General features: G+C 45.1%; 1 protein-coding gene across 1 annotated transcript; it reads left to right on the plus strand.

Annotated features, from left to right (window-relative positions):
- The first annotated feature begins 1,152 nt into the window (after positions 1 to 1,152).
- Positions 1,153 to 14,738, plus strand: LOC130489091 (C-factor-like). Its single transcript, XM_056862804.1, has 6 exons — positions 1,153 to 1,299; positions 2,957 to 3,008; positions 5,529 to 5,719; positions 8,244 to 8,402; positions 10,956 to 11,066; positions 14,625 to 14,738. The coding sequence occupies exons 1-6, from the start codon at positions 1,153 to 1,155 to the stop codon at positions 14,736 to 14,738; spliced, it is 774 nt and encodes a 257-aa protein (XP_056718782.1).
- The last annotated feature ends 2,130 nt before the right edge of the window (positions 14,739 to 16,868 follow it).

A 16,868-nucleotide genomic window follows, 5' to 3' on the forward strand; every position in this document is an offset into this window, starting at 1 on the left:
GTGTCACCCTGATGTGGCGATGTCACTTCTAAGTTCATACCAGACATGACCATATCTACTGATTACACTACTTAAACACCCCCATAGTAATAATAATAAAAAGGCTTGAAAAATCCTCCTGGTTCAGGAAATGGCAGTTCTGGAGCTGAGGCAAGAAAAATTACAGCAATCAGGAGGGACATTTAAAAATCTTCACTTTCCTTTCCTCATAGCATACAAAAGGACTTTGATTGCAGTATTTTCAAAATGATCATATTAAGCCAGGTTTGAGAAAAATTCCAGTTTCCCCACACTTTCCTGCAAAGTGGACAATTTGGGGACAACATTGTGTGGACTGCTGGGATAGAACTCATTGAACAGAATCAAGAACAGCAAAACTCTTCTTGGTTAACTACTCCCAGTGCACATATAAAACAATTGCATTGATCAGATCCTATAATGGCAGGACCACAATCCAATGCAGAGTTGAGCAAGCAGACCGGATTCTGTGTCTGATTGTGACCTGGGAATCAGAAATGAATGTGTAAATGATAAGCCAGAGGTAGGCAAACCTTTTGACCCAAGTGCTACAAATAACTTGTCTACCTGTGAAGATGTTGGTGCATTAACCAACATAAGGGGGGAAGGGAGGATGGGAAGGCTGTACTTGGACAGACACACCAGGAGCAAATCTGGGCCATTGGTAAACTGCAAGTATCTCAGGTGTTCACCTTGGGCCCAGCTGGCTGCCTGGGTCTGGCAGGCTATGATGGACATAAGCCATCTCCATCTTGGAGCTTCTCCTGTTGTGCTGCGGTCACCTCAGGGGCTTATCTTGGTTGCTTGGGCAAAGAACAGGCCTTGCAAAATGAGCAAAACGGCTTTATGTGTTGCTGTTTGGCACACATGCAGGCTTTCCTTGCAATAATGTATTTTCATTCTTGCTATCCTCTGGACAGAACAGATTTGACTTCTGAAGTGACCTGAATTCAGCTTCTTTGAACGGCTTCCCCTATAAAATGTGAAGGCTCACTTCATGATTCATGAAGAATCATTAAGGAAGACGCTTTCTTGGGAACATTCATAGCAAATATGCATTGCTAATGTTTTAAAAGTTGCATATGTTTTTTGGGCTTTACCAGAAACGAGGTGCTTGGCTGGCTGAAGTAGACCATGGAGACCCTACATGTCCGGAGTGTTCTGGTGACCGGTTCTGATCGGGGAGTTGGGCTGGGACTGGTCACTCGGTTCCTGGAAAAGCAAGACCCACCAGAGTGGGTTTTTGCCACCAGCCTAGATCTTGACAGATATTATGGGAAGGTAAGATTGGTACTGCAAGAATAGGAATAAATGTGTGAGAGAAGGTGCCAGTCAGCGTTAGACCAGTAACAAGAGTTCTGGTTACACAGATTTTTTTTTCCAAAGTAATTTTTGTTTAAAAAACATCATCAACATATTTAGATCGATAACCCCTATGAAGGTGAACTTGGTATAAAATTAGAGGTGATGTTATCAAAGACTGAGGCCAGAAGCCGAAGAACACTGCAGCCAGTTCAGTATTCTTGGGGGGAAGGAAATTATTTTGGCCTTGTTTTCTCAAACACCAAACCATTGTTGTTTTTAATGGAGAGCAATTTCAAAAGCACTTTGTGAAAGGGTTAGCAAGAGGGTGGTGACAAAGCTGCTTTAAAAAGATTTATTTGAGTTAAAGCAGTTATTTGAATCCTGTCTAAATGAAGTAAGTTGAAAACCCGGACTTCATTTGTTCTCTCAAAGGAGATTGGGTCATTAGACCTATCTAGCATGGTCAAATTGTTTGTAATCCCAGTATTTTTTAAATTTCATTTATAGTCTATTTCTCATAGAGAAGTAAAACAGTTTCTGCTAAGCTGTGGCAGATATTTAATAGTCCAATCCTAAGCAGAGTCTTCTAAATCCATTGAAGTCAATGGGTTTAAATGGGTATAACTCTGCTTAAGATGGCGCTGCAAATCTTCCTACTTTTATGTTTTAAAGAATACTTCCCCTTCCCAGGCCCCTACCCACAATAATTTGAGGAGCAGGAGAAAAAATGGGGAAATGGCGTTAATGGTGCTGCTCTAGCAATTTCTCCCAATCTGTATGGTAAAGACCATAGAAATCAGGATAGGGGATTCCTTGAGTGTCACCCAGAAGTGACATTATGCCCATTGCCCGACCACCTGGAAGGAACATCACATAAATACACACAAGCTTGAACCTGTGACCCCTTCCCTTAGAGATCAGGCAACTTAATTCACATGTCCTAAGTGTGTATAGCCCTGACCTGCACGGCCCAGGCTAGCCTGATCTTGTCAGATCTCAGAAGCTAAGCAGGGTCAGCCCTGGTTAGTATTTGGATGGGAGACCACCAAGGAAGTCCAGGGTTGCTATACAGAGGAAGGCACTGGCAAACCACCTCTGTTAGTCTCTTGCCTTGAAAACCCCATAAGGGGTTGCCATAAGTCGGCAGCGACTTGACGGCACTTTACACACACCCAAGTCTGTGTAAGGTGGGAGTGCCCCAATCTCTTGCCCAGGTGGCTGAATCTGATTGGTGACATGGTAAACTGATCCTAGGCAGGTGACTAATGGGGAAAATAGAGGAAGAAACAGAATGGATTGCAGTATCAGCACGGTCGGGGGGGGGTTCCCCCCAAAGTGTGGGGGGCAAGAACAGTGGCCCAAGCTGGTGGTGGGAGAAACTGATGCTTTTGGAGGTGAACCACTGTGTAAGAAAGGAAAAAAACAATCACTCCAGATTTTTTTAAGGGGAGAAGAGAAAACTTAGTAGCAATGTCATGGGGTGAACAAACAAACACATTTTACAAGCAAACATCTCTTGGTTTGGATGTGTTGATTATAAAGAGTTGGAATTTTGCCTGTCCAGGCTTATGGACTGTTCTTCTCTCTGGGTTTTTAGGAGCTCCCATACACTGACACTGTTATTTCTTTCCAGAAGTTAAGGAGGCTGGCTTTGTGTCACCCAAACCTTGTTGTACTACAGCTGGGTATGTGTTTCTTTCCATCCCGATAATACTTTGAGGTGCTGCTGTATGGAAAAAAAAATGTGACAAGCTTTTCTTAGGTATTCTCTGCTTCTTCTCTTCAGTGCTGCTGTTTCGTGGTTAGCACCAAAGTAAGGGGTGACACAACATGCTCAATTGGACAGATTATTTAGCAAGACTGCAGGAGGTGGTGATGGCCAGCTGGCAATCACTTAATGGTTGCAAAACTACCACAAATTGGCTGCAAGATGAACTTGCTAACCTTTGGGAAATTGCATGTGTTTTATGAAGTAGACAGATAACAATTTCACCACCCAGTGATCAACCGCCTGCCAGAACACACCCTTCTTACACATCGATTTAATTGTATAGATTGGAAGCTCTGATGCTTCCAATCTATTGTTTTCTCTTCTCCCCTTGAACAATTCCTTTTTTCTCTTCTCCCCTTGAACAATTCCTGCTCAAAGTAGATTAAAAAAATGGAAAACAATTCTCCGGTAACATGCAAAATCAACCAAGTAACACCATGACTAATTAGAACAAACATAAATTAGTCGTTTCAAGATTTCTCAGATTGCTCCCCGCTGGCATAGGGTTGCCAACCTCCAGGTACTAGCTGGAGATCTCCTGCTATTACAACTGATCTCCAGCAGATAGAGATCAGTTCACCTGGAGAAAAATGGCCGCTTTGGCAATTGAGCTCAATGGCAATTGAACTCTCCTCCCCAAACCCTGCCCCCAAAACCTCCCGCCGGTGCCGAAGAGGGACCTGGCAACCCTGCCCCAGCAGCATCAGTTGCAAAGGCTTTGCTTCCTGGGGGGTTGGGAGAAGAGAGAGCCCCCAATTGGGTTGTAGGCCCTGCAGGCTTAGGTGACAGTGCATTTGCTAGTCTTTCAGCCTGTGAATGCCACGCTTTTGCAAGTGGGACCATGTGTCAGTTCATGTTGTTTTTAGGGCCCACCTGCAAAGCGGTTCCAGTGCTGCTTTCCCTCTCATCAAGATAAAACACAAGAAGTTCACATCAGCTAACACTGAACAAGCTTATATTTTATTTTTCACCTTTAATATTTATAGAGAGGGTCAGCGTGGTGTAGTGGTTAAGTGCGGTGGACTCTAATCTGGCAGACCGGGTTCAATTCCATGCTCCTCCACATGAAGCCTGCTGGGTGACCATGGGCCAGTCACAGTTCTCTCAGAACTCTCTTTGTCCATGGAGAGGCAGCCAATGGCAAATCACCTCTGAACGTTATCTTGCCTTGAAAACCCTATGAGGTTGCCATAAGTCAGCTGTGATTTGACGGCACTTTCCACCACCAATATTTATAGACTACATCAGTCATCAACAGATTATAATTCTTTTACTTTATTTTAGACTTATACGCCACCCCGCCCCTAGGTCACAGGGCTCGGGGCGGCTCACATCCAATAAACAATCAATCAGCAAAGATAAAAACAAACAAAATCTTAAAATACAATCTGTAAAATAATATCCTAACTCTAGCATCAAAATAAAACATAATTCAGATACATTGTATCTCTGTGGAGGAGGGGGCAAACTTTCCCACTGTTTAAAGCCTGGCTCCTCCATTGAGATACATAGCAAAGATCCCACTACAGAATCTGAATACAGCCACTTTGCTATATCTTTTCTATGGAGGAGGATGGGGTGACACCTTTCAGACCCCATAACTCTGGACCCCTGACCCAATCTTCACCAAACTTGGGGGTTCTTGCAAGGAGAGTCCCTTGGAGCCACGCTGAAAACGTGGGGGCTCTACTTGCAAAAATTCTCCCCCCAGGAGCTGCAGAAAGCCCCATAGGTTTTATTGAATCCGAATTTTTTGGGAAACCTGGAAAAAAGCCGAATTCCCACATCTACCGGTATGGGAATTCGGCTTATTTCAGGTTTACCGGGAAAAAAATTGGGACCAATAAACCCAAACCCGAATTTGACCTTTTTTTTTGTTTTTTTGCATAGCCCTAGTGTAGTGGTTGCCCTGACCTGGATGGCCCAGGCTAGCCTGATTTCGTCAGATCTCAGAAGCTAAGCAGGGTCAGCCCTGGTTAGTATTTGGATGGGAGACCACCAAGGAAGTCCAGGGTTGCTGTGCAGAGGAAGGCACTGGCAAACCACCTCTGTTAGTCTCTTGCCATGAAAACCCCAAAAAGGGTTGTCATAAGTCGGCTGCGACTTGACGGCACTTTACACAGTGTAGTGGTTAAGAGCGGTGGTTTGGAGCTGCTTCCTCATTTGCCAAAGGCATTTTGCTGGCTCATGAGGTATGATCCAGGATCCCTTGCGAAGTTGCCGGAGATTCCAGAGCCAGAATCTGGAATTGTGGGGAGCTGTGGGCCATCCAGGAGTTTGTACCCCCAGACTCCTCTGTGACAGTCGCAATAGATCCTGTGGTGCACATCTTAGCTTGCATGTGGCTTCATTGGTACCACTAGCAGTGCAGCTGCTCCTCTTACGTGTGCAGTGGCGGAAGGCTGCCTGATCTCTTTCTCTTCTCTCCAAGTAGATATCCGAGATCTGAAGAGCATAGAGGCTGCTGTGCGGAAGGTAGAACAGCACGTGAAAGAGAATGGGCTGACTCTGCTCATAAATAATGCTGGCATTTTGGTCAAATTCACCTGCTTGGCTTATGAGACAGCAGAGGACATGGCGCGCCTGTACGGCACGAACACCATTGGGACCTTGCAAGTCAGCCAGGTGAGAAGCCTTACAAGCCCAGAGGCTCACATAATGATACACAAAGCAGGGAGGGGGTGGGGATGAGTGTTTCATACTAGTGCAGGATTCAGCTACCCAAATAATAGCATAGCAGCCATAGGATGAGATGACCTGGCTGTGGGCCTGGTGCCTCTTGTGCGATTCCAGCTGAGTGACTGCTGAGAACCTTTTTCTGTCCATTTCTCTTGTACTCTTTAATTGTAGGTCATTTTTATTTTATTTTATTGAGAGCCAGTGCGTGGTGTAGTGGTTAGCGTGCTGGACTAGAAATTGGGAGAACCAAGTTCTAATTCCCACTCTTGTCATGGCAGTTTGCTGGGTGACCTTGGGTCAGTCAGCCTGGCCAACCTCGCAGGGATGATGTGAGGATAAAATGGAGGAGAAGAGAAGATGTAAGCTGCTTTGGGTCCCCATTAAATGAAGTAAATAAACAATAGAAAGGTGGTTTAAAAATGCTTTAAATAAATAAAGAACAAGTTTATTAGTGTAACCCCCTTCCCTAATTGGAGCAGCAGCAGCCAGGTAAGGTGTCTGCATCCCCACCCTGCAATGACTCCTGCCCACCAGCGGGGGCACTATGGCTGCAGCCCTGGTTGACTTTGGGCGAAAACGCATGGTCGCTTTAGCCTCCTTTATTCCCTGCTTCAGCCAGGATTCAGCCAGGATCGAACGCACGTTCGGCGAAAACACATACATTCGATCCTGGTTGAATCCTGGCTTAAACAGGGAATAAAGGAGGCTAAAGCAACCATGCGTTTTCACCCTTTGAAGCAGCAGCCAGACTTGGTGGATGGATTTAGGTTGGCTACACAAGCTGGCCACCCATCTAAGATCCTAAGCTCAGGCCTGCCTGCCCAAAAATGCCCTGGGTGGCGGGAGGGCCCAGCAGCAACTAGTTACCAAAATAATAAGACTTGCCATTCTACTACTGGAATGTTGTGAGGGCAGGAGAAGAGAAGACTTTGATATGGACACTTTTTTAAAATAAAAAAGAGGAAGTAAAGGTGATCCTTCCAACTAAACTCAGCCCTGGACATAAAGGGGTAAACTAGGGTTGCCAACCTCCAGGTAATTAGCAAAATAAGAAAAGAGCACCTCCGTGCTGATACCTTCATTAACTGCTGCCTACACTTGGGAGTATCCTACCGGAACTGGTGAACTGATTTCATGATGATACATAGAATTTAATTCAGCTTGGATACTTGTTTGGAAATGGGGCTGAAGAAATTTTCTTGAAACGGCCGTCCCCCACCCATCATGCTTAATGAAGATTTCTTGATCATTTATACATGTACCTGATGGACTTTTAAAATACTTTTCTACATACTAAGAAGATTCTACTATTTATCGACCGTACTATTCACAGACTGTATCAAACACGTTTTATATTTTGTATATATTGTTTATTGTCACTTGTTGTAGTCCATTGTACTTGTTGAAATATTTTGATACACAATATACACTTTTTGTATTATTGTACTATTTTCTTCCCGTGCCAGTTTCCAAACCTCCAGGTAATAGCTGGAGATCTCCCGCTATTACAACTGATCCCCAGGCGACAGCGATCAGTTCATCTGGAGACAATGGCTGCTTTTGCAACTGGACTCTATGGCACTGAAGTCCCTCACCTCCCCAAACCCCATCCTCCTCAGGATCTGTTGGATGTAAATATACACTTTCCTCTGTGACCAGATTTATTATCACAAAGTAGAGACGACGCCAGGTTTAAGAAGCAAAGGGAGAAAAAAGCTTTTTTTTATTTTGCCAGGCAAAAGAGGAAGACATTTCAGCCCTTTTCGGGTTCAAAAGTGAAAGTCTCCTAACAAACTCCGCCTAGTCCTCATATTTATACTTTTCCAGAGTTCTTTGTTCTAAGAGGATTTGAATATCTCCTCCTCTCAAATCCACCCTAACTCTGATCTCATTTTGTGGTCACATGTATATGATCTCATCTGTTATTTGGTAATATCCTGTACCAGATACGAAAGATCACCTGCTTTGTTCAGTTTAAGTTAAACAGGACTATTTTCTACTGACTTATATAAATAACCACAGCTTACAAATATAATAGAAAAATAACATTTTTCTAATATGCTAGAATTAAATTAATTAAAATCTTACACATCCCACAGCTCCACCCCAAAAATCTCCAGGTATTTCCCAACCTGGAGCTGGCAACCCTAGGGTAGACACACCAGACCAGACTCAGAGAACAACAGCACTGTCTTGGCACGGTTTGAGGACATGACAACACCACAGGGGTGTAAGGCTGAAGCCACGTTCCCCCGAGCACGACCATCACAAACAGAAAAGGGCTGTCATGCGTCTGGGGGGGGGCACAAAACTCCCCTTGTCCACCGAACACAAAGTCCTTGTGTCATCCAACAACAAACAAAAGGGTCTTGTAATGTGTAGCAAGGCCCTCATTAGTTTTCCAGGGCTTGCAGGCTGGCTGCTAGTTGAATGCTGCCATCTAACAGATACTGGTTGGGATTCTCCCCAGGCATTCCTGCCCTTGCTGAAGACCGCTGCCCTGGGAAGCCCCGAGGAAGGCCTGAGCTGCAGCAAAGCCGCAATCGTCAACATCTCCAGTGACTTCGGCTCTATTGAGAAAATGGCTGGCTGGTCTCTCTCGCAAGTCATCTCTTATCGTTGTAGCAAGGTATGGGAATCGGTGCCATACAGAGCAGGGCCATTTCATTAATATGTGAAATAACCTTGTATTGCACCAAATAGTAGGTTACACTAGTTTACAGGGTGCTTTATGAAGTAATTAGCTAGTTTGTGTAATATGTGGTTTTTATGTAGGATGTTGGTTGGAGCCTATTTAAGGCATACAAGAGAAAATTCAGGACTCTGTTCGTATTTTCTTTGAGATATTTATTAACTGCATTGTCCACAAGATGCTCCAAGTGCTTTATTATTTATAATTTTTTAAAAATGGAAAGCGTCACAAAACTAAAACAAATTCAGTATCGGCCATCACTAAAACCAATAAAGCAGAAAAGAATAAGGGGAGTGGTTACTTTGGATCAAAGCTGTGACCTAAGCACAGGTGACAGGTGCCCCACCCCATTTAGTGGGCATCCTGTTTCACACTGTTTGTCCTAGAACTCTTTTTCTCCCCTACGAGGAAATGAAATATGACCATGTGACTTTGTAGCCATATTGTAGGAAGTGAGGTGACCAAGTTATGGATCCTTAATGGCCTGACCCATAGGAATGGGTTAAGTCTGTGGTCTATTCTGGCACTTCCTCAAGGAATGCTTCCTCAGGATTGAGGACCATGTCACCCCTTTAAGAACTCACACCCCAGTACCCCTAACCAACTGGTGCTGGTTTCGACCCTGTGAAGGCATTGGTTGCAATCCTTTGACATAGGATGGTGCTGAGTCACATTACACAGCTCCCCAAGATTAGTCAGTCAGTCAGGCATGTGACCCCTCCCAGATAGGGTTGCCAACCTCCAGGTAGCGGCTGGAGATCTCCCGCTATTGCAACTGATCTTCAGCCGATAGAGATCAGTTCACCTGGAGAAAATGGCTGCTTTGGCAATTAGTCTCTATGGCATTGAAGTCCCTCCCCTCCCCAAACCCCTCCCTCCTCAGGCTCTGCCCCAAAAACCTCCCGCCGGCGGCAAAGAGAGACCTGGCAACACTATCCAAGAGCACACCCTGCTACCCCCTAACCAATTGTTATAAGTTTCAACCCAACAACACTGTTAGTTTCAACCGTATAGCATGGCTAGGCAAGGAGTTTACGGGAGGGGATGTGGCTCAGTGGATGAGCCTCTGTTTTGCATGCAGTTTCAATCTCCAACATCAAGGGACCAGTTTCAATCTCCAACATCTCCAGTTAAAAAGGACCAGGCAGTAGGTGATGTGAAAGACCTCAGCTTGAGACCCTGGAGAGCTGCTGCTAGTCTTGTCTACTCAGACAATACTGACCTTGATGGACCACTGGTCTGGTTCAGTATAAGGCAGCATCATGAGATATATGACACCTATCCCCAGTGTTGGTCCAAGGGTTCATGAGCACTCTAAGAACTTGCCCGGATATGCTGAGCATTAGGGTTGCCAACCTCCAGGTAGCGGCTGGAGATCTCCAGCTATTACAACTGATGTCCAGCTGATAGAGATCAGTTCACCTGGAGAAAATGGCTGCTTTGGCAATTGGACTCTATGACATTGACGTCACTCCCCTCCCTAAACCCCACCCTCCTCAGGCTCCAACCCAAAAACCTCCCACCAGTGGCAAAGGGGGACCTAGCAAACCTACTAAGAGTGTGACTTGGGGCTCCTATGTTTTTGTTCCATTCTGTTGACATTTCAGGAATAGGAGGCAGAACACCTGCTTGGCAGAAAGACACGGGGAAAGGATCTGTAGGGTGCTGGTGATCACAAGCGGAACATGAGTTAGTGGTGTGATGCAGCTGCCAAAAAAGGCTAATGCGATTTTAATTCAGTTAATGCATTAACAGAAGTGTGGCATCCAAGTCACAAGAAGTAATAGTTCCACTCCATTTCACACTAGTCAGACCCCATCCATGTCCAATTCTGAGTGCCGCAATTTAAGAAGGATATAGACAAAAGGGTTCAGGGGGGGGGGAGGGTCCACAAAACAAATCCTAGAGGGAAAGGTTGAAGGTGTGTTTAGCCTGGAGAAGGGAAGACTGAGGGGGGGACTTGGTGGTGCTGAAGAACTGTCACAAAGAAGAGGGCAAAGTCTAGAACTCACCACCAGCACCCCCATCTTCTTCTCCCATCCATGCACGCTGCTTACATTAAGTGTGCAGCCATGGCTCAGTGATAGTACACGATTGCTACATATAGAATGTCCCATGCTTCATCCTTCTAATTTCTAGAAGAGACTTGGGATATTTTCACAAGTGAACAGTCATTGTCAATCAGCAATGGCTCTTGAAGTCTCATACATTTCCCGTTCTTGCCCCCTGCAGTCCAAACTCAGGATTCTATCTCAGCCTGAGATTCTCAGGCCCTCCCAGATGTTCACTTTATATTTAATTTTATCAGCTGTTTTGATTATCTTATGCACTTAATTGCTGTATAAACATGAGACAATTGGGTGTCTGCATTTGTCTTGTTTTTTGCAATGTGCTTGTGGGCACTCACTGGCTTCAAGACCTCTGGCCGGAACATGTTTTCAGCCCTCTCACATGGTGCGTTTATCTCTTCATTACCTGACTCACCCTCAGGCAGCTCTGAACATGCTCACCAGATGCCAGTCTTTGGAGTACAAACAGTTTGGGGTTCTCAGCCTTTCCATCCACCCTGGCTGGGTGAAAACCGCCATGGGATCACTGCTGGTAAGTTACTTTGTTTAGGAGGGGGAAGAAATCAGGGTACTTGGGCAGCAGTTCTTCCCCCAAGGAAGTCTCCTGGAATGGGCCTGGTCTGTGGGATCCTCTTGCTCCAAAGCAGCAGCAGATGGTACTCATAGCAAGGGGGTTCTCAGGGCAGATAGATCTGTGCCTGTGGTAAACACAGAAGAACCCAGATGTAAGCAGTCGGACCTCTCCTCATATTAAGGGGTGCCATGGAGGCACGGGGAGGGGGCAAGACTGGTATAAGAACAAGACACTGCGATCCACAAAATGGGAGGCCCTCAGAGAGTTCTGGGATCCATCTTGTGTGTCAAACTTGTGCAGTAAGAAGGTTGGCTGCTGAATTTTCCCCTGGCCTTAAGGTGTGCCTGGCTGGACAATGGGGCTAGCTAATCTCTATTGTGTCACCCTAAGGTGATTTAATGAGCGCTCCAAGCAGACCATTACTTACCCTGTCTGCACCCATCCCTGCAATCATTCAGTATTCAAGAGAATAGCCCGGACATTCTCTTGGGTCCTGATGACTAATCAAGCCTCTCCTATCTTGTTATTGGAACCCTGGAAAAGCAATCAATTCTTTGTCTCTGGCTTTGGCTTTCCTTTGGCTTTCCTTTGGCCATTCATAGTGTGTGTGTGTGTGTGTGTGTGTGTGTGTGTGTGTTATGGATCTGTGTACGCACCCCCACTTGCATGTGGACTCTTTCTTTTGCCCCTGGAAACGCTGGCCGTTTTCCTCTTCAGCGCTGCTTTTCCTGGATGTCCCTTCAAGACTGGTAACTATCACCCATCCCTGAAACCCTATTCAACTTCCTCCCTTTTATCTTAGTCAGCTCTTGTATGCTTCTTGTGTGTATGCTCATTGCTTGAGATAGATTTCTTGATTTTATTATTTAATTCTTTAATAAAACCCATTTCAACTGTACAACCACCTGCTCATTTGAGAGTTTTCACCCAGGACTATCCTGGTATACATAGGTTATTGATCCCAGTTACCCCCTCTTATTCTCTGTCTCCAGCTAATTCCCCCAACTAACGTGGCGACTGCCTACCTAGACTGCCTACTTATGGTAACACAGAGGCTGGGCAAAACAGCCAGTCCCACCTTCTAAAATTCTTCACCAAAATGTACCCTGCAACTTGCATGCACACCTGGGACCACACAAAAACACACCTGTGTTTGCCCCCTTTGAGTGGCAATCAAAACCCCTACCTCCAGCATAAAGTGGCAGGATTCAAACCAAGGTACGCTCTGATGGGCTTTGGTAAACCAGTCTGCATCCACTGTCCTACTGTTTGTCCACAATAAAGAAGAGAATAAAATCCATAATGACCCCCAAAGAAGATTAAAATGGCTCTTTTAATAGTATTAATTCTCTGTTGCTAGGTGTTATGACTGTAATCTGCCTTCGAAACTAATAGCTGAGAATATGTGGGTATATACTTACAAATATATAATAAAATTCAACTGTTAAAAGTCTCCTGAAATAAGATGTTTCTTATCTGCCCTCTAGAGGCCAGAAAGGAAGGTGCCATGTGCGTCTTACTAGGCGCATGAGATCACATGAAAGCATCAAGCTATTTCATCCTGAGTCAGGCAATTGCTCCATCAGTCATGTTACTCTGACTGGCAGCAGCTCTCCAGGGTCTCAGGCAGAGAAGGATCTTCTCACCACCTGCAGTCCAACTGGGAGATGCCAGAGACTGAAGCTTCTAAATGAATAAGAACATAAGAAGAATCCCACTGGAGCAAACCCATGGTCCATCTAATCCAGCATCCTGTCTCACACAGTAGCCAGCCACTTACTCTGGATGGCCAACAACAGAGCACAGATACCAAGGCCTTCCCTTGATTTTGCCTCCTGGCACTGGTATTCAGAGGTTGACTGCCTCTGAATGTGGAAATTCCTCTAGTCACCTAGCTATTAGCCACTGATATCCCTGTCTTCCATGAATTTAGCTAATCCTCCTTTAAAGCAATCTATATCTGAGGCCATCACTATATCCTCTGGCAGCAAATTCCACATTTTAATCACTTATTGAGTAAAGAATTATTTTCTTTGGTCTGCCCTGAACCTACTGCCCATCAGCTGAGTTCTGGTATTTTGGGAGAGGAAGAAAATTTTCTCTCTGTCCACTCTGTCTGCCCCATGCATAATTTAATAAACCTCTGTCATGTCCCTCCTTAATCATCTCTTTTCTAAACTGAAAAGTCCCAGACTCTTTAGCCTTTCCTTGTAAGAAAGGTACTCCAACTCACTAACTCTTCTGTACTTTTGCCAGCTCTACCATGTCCTGTTGTGAGGTACAGTCTCCAGAACTGCGCACAGTATTCCAAATGAGGCCGCACCATAAGTCTATACAGGGGCATTATAATATCGGCTGTTTTATTTTAAATCCCTTTCCTGATAATTCCCAACAGGTATCAGCTCGAGTATCAGCTGATTTATGGCAACCCCAACAAGGGGTTTTCGAGGCAAGGGAGAAGCAGAGGTGGTTTGCCATTGCCTTCTCTGGCAGAGCCTTCCTTGGTGGTCTCCCTTCCAAGTACCGAACCTGCTTCGCTTCCAAGATCTGACAAGATCGGGCTATACCAGACCGCCTTCTGTCCCAATCCCCAAAATAGAGTTTGACTTTTTCACTGCTGCGGCACAATGGGTCGACATTTTCATTGAGCCATTCACTGTGACGCCAAGGCCTCTTTCCCTCTCAGTCTCAGCAGATACCATGGGCATGTACTTAAAATTGAGGGGGGGTTGTTCCGATGTACAGCACCTTACTTACATTGAACTTTGTTTGACACATTGTTGCCCACTCACTCAATTTGTGAAGATCCTCCTGAAGCTCTTCACAGTCATCCATGGTTTTTACCACCCTGGATAATTTTGTGTCATCTGCAGTCTTGGCCAGTACACTGCTCACCACAAATTCCAGTTCATTTATGAACACATTAACCGGCACTGGCTCTAATACTGATCCTTGTGGGAACCCACTGCTTACTTACCACCATTGAGAGAACTGTCTATTTGTTCCTACTCTCTGCTGGTAAATTTACTCAGGAGTCTTTGGTGAGGAACTTTTCAAAAGCCTGTTGAAAGCCCAAGTATATAATGTCTACCACATCAACATTATATAACTGTTTGTTCACTTTCTCAAAGAACTCCAAAAAAATTGGTGAGGTAGGACTTCCCTTTGCAGAAGCCATGCTGATTTTCCCTCAGCAGGCTTTGTTCCTCTCTTGACTGGCCCACGAGCCAGCCAAGGCAGGCCACCCTCCCTCAGTCTCAATCTGGGCTGGCGAGGCCTGGACTGACGAAGTGACATTTATGTCATATCTGGCCCTTGTAACAAATGAGTTTGACACCCCTGCAATATACTTTCAGGGCAATCTTAAGAATGATTTGCTGGGAGTAAGCCCGTGAAATAGACCCGAGTAGGATTCTGAGTAGACCAGCTTATGATTGCTGTCGTGGAGATACCTTGGATCAGTGCATCAGACAAAATCTATGGCATTTCTAACCGATCTCCCTCACTATTTTATAGCTTCCAACTACAGTGGAGGATAGCACCACGGGGATATTGAAAGTACTCTCTGCTGTCACCGAGAGAGACACGGGATCGTTCCTTGACTGGGAAGGGAACACTGTTCCTTGGTGAACAACCAGATCGCCTGTAATGAATCTGTTCTACAGACAATAAACAGACTGCTCTCCTGCCTCTTTGTTGTCCAGTATTTTGAATGTCTGACATGGGATACAAACCTGGTCACTTGATATCTTCCATTGAACTAGTTTCTATTGGCAAAAGTGTTGCAAGCTTTTGATTTACACAGAGCTCATTAGAAAAAAAAAGGGGGGGGGAATGCACAGTGCAGGCTTCTTTCCAGTTTCCTTTCCTGAAACCAATGGGGTGAATTCAGTCATCATGTGGATCCTTGCTAGGAACTGGAGGAGAAAGTGTATCCCTTCTGGCCCTTCCCTATCCTTGCATGTTTTGCTGCTGATAAAGAGCTTGCACTCATAATGACCACCACCAGCATCAGCAGCCTACTCATGAGTCAAGAGTGCAGGCTGAGCTGTTTGCTTATACAGGGAACTACTGGAAAGGAAGGATCCTGTCTCCTGCTTTTGCTTTCTGGTTTCCAAGCTGTGCAACAGATGTTCCCTGCAGAGGGCTTAAAAGGAATATGGGAGGTTGGCCTCCTCTCTCCAGAGACCTTCTGCTTGTGGATGAAACTGACCAAAATCTGTCTTCGGTAACTGTTCGGTATATTAAAACCCACCCACCCCCCGCCTTCTTAGGGAGCCTTTTTAGCTAGCATGCTTTTTGTGGTTCTTTCTGCATGCTTAAAATGTTCCAGCTGGGCAGCTCACTGTCTAGTAATGAGAAAATACAAAGAGAAAGGGGGAAAGTAGGGAAGAGTTAAATGCAAACTTTAGTAAAGAGGGGTAAAAATCATGAGATCCACCAATTTAAAAAATAGAAGGGAGGAGAATGAAACACGTTCAGTTGAGGAGGAGGAGGAGAAGGGGGAGGAGGAGGAGGAGGAGAGGTTTTAAAATGCTGACTTTCTCTACCACTTAAAGAAGAATCAAACCCCCTTACAATCACCTTCCCTTTCCCTCCCCACAACAGACACCCTGTGAGATAGGTGAGGCTGAGAGAGTGTGACTAGCCCAAGGTCACCCAGCAAGTTTCCATGGCAGAGGGGGGATTCGAACCTGGGTTTCTGTTGTGGGGAGGGGAAGGGAAGGGAAGGTGGTTGTAATCCACTTTGAGACTCCTTAAAGGTAGAGAAAAGTGGGGTATAAAAACCAATTCTTCTTCATTCTGTATAATCATGGGCTTCCCACCAATAGAAATAAAATCAAATATCTAAAATACTAGTTTGAAAAAAACTAATTTAATGAAAGTGACGCAGGGTTTTTTGCACAGGTAATAGGGTTTCACTGTACAAAATGGTTTACAAGGGACTGAAGTTTATATTACTATGTATAAAGGTAAAGGTATAGGTCCCCTGTGCAAGCACCGGGTCATTCCTGACCCATGGGGTGACGTCACATCCCGACGTTTTACGAGGCAGACTTTGTTTATGGGGTGGTTTGCCGTTGCCTTCCCCAGTCATCTTCCCTTTACCCCCAGCAAGCTGGGTACTCATTTCACCGACCTCGGAAGGATGGAAGGCTGAGTCAACCTTGAGCCGGCTACCTGAAACCGACTTCCATCGGGATCGAACTCAGGTCGTGAGCAGAGCTTTTGACTGCAGTACTGCAGCTAGCTTGCTCTAAATAGGACCCTCTTGAACTATGTGGTGATGCTAAAAGGAAATGTGCACCCTCTTTCTGGGGAGAGAGCACCCCATCTTTTCCAGTGCTTCCAGATTATCTAGAATTCTTAACCATTCAAACCTTTCGAAGAATTTTAGTCTTGGCCAGACTTAATGCCTCACCCCTCAACGAATTATTTGGCAGATTCTTAGATAGTCCAGTCAAACAGAAAGTCTGCCCTTGCGGAAAGGCAAAGACAGAAACACCTATCTATTTTTTCAGTTGTGATTTATATTCTTCTATAAGATCTTCTCTTATTGCTCCATTGTTTTCACACTTCCCTGTATGTTCTCACAACTATTATTTAATCTATCTGCTGTCTGGTAAAGATAAGCTTGTTACTCGATCCGTAGTTTATTATTGAACGGCCACTTGCTGAATAGATGCTCAGCTCTGTAAATTCCAATTTTCTGTTTGGCGGAGGGGAGAGAAAGAATGATGCATTGGTACTGACAACATT

Source organism: Euleptes europaea, chromosome 17 (genome assembly GCF_029931775.1).
Source record: "Euleptes europaea isolate rEulEur1 chromosome 17, rEulEur1.hap1, whole genome shotgun sequence".
Lineage (NCBI taxonomy): Eukaryota > Metazoa > Chordata > Lepidosauria > Squamata > Sphaerodactylidae > Euleptes > Euleptes europaea.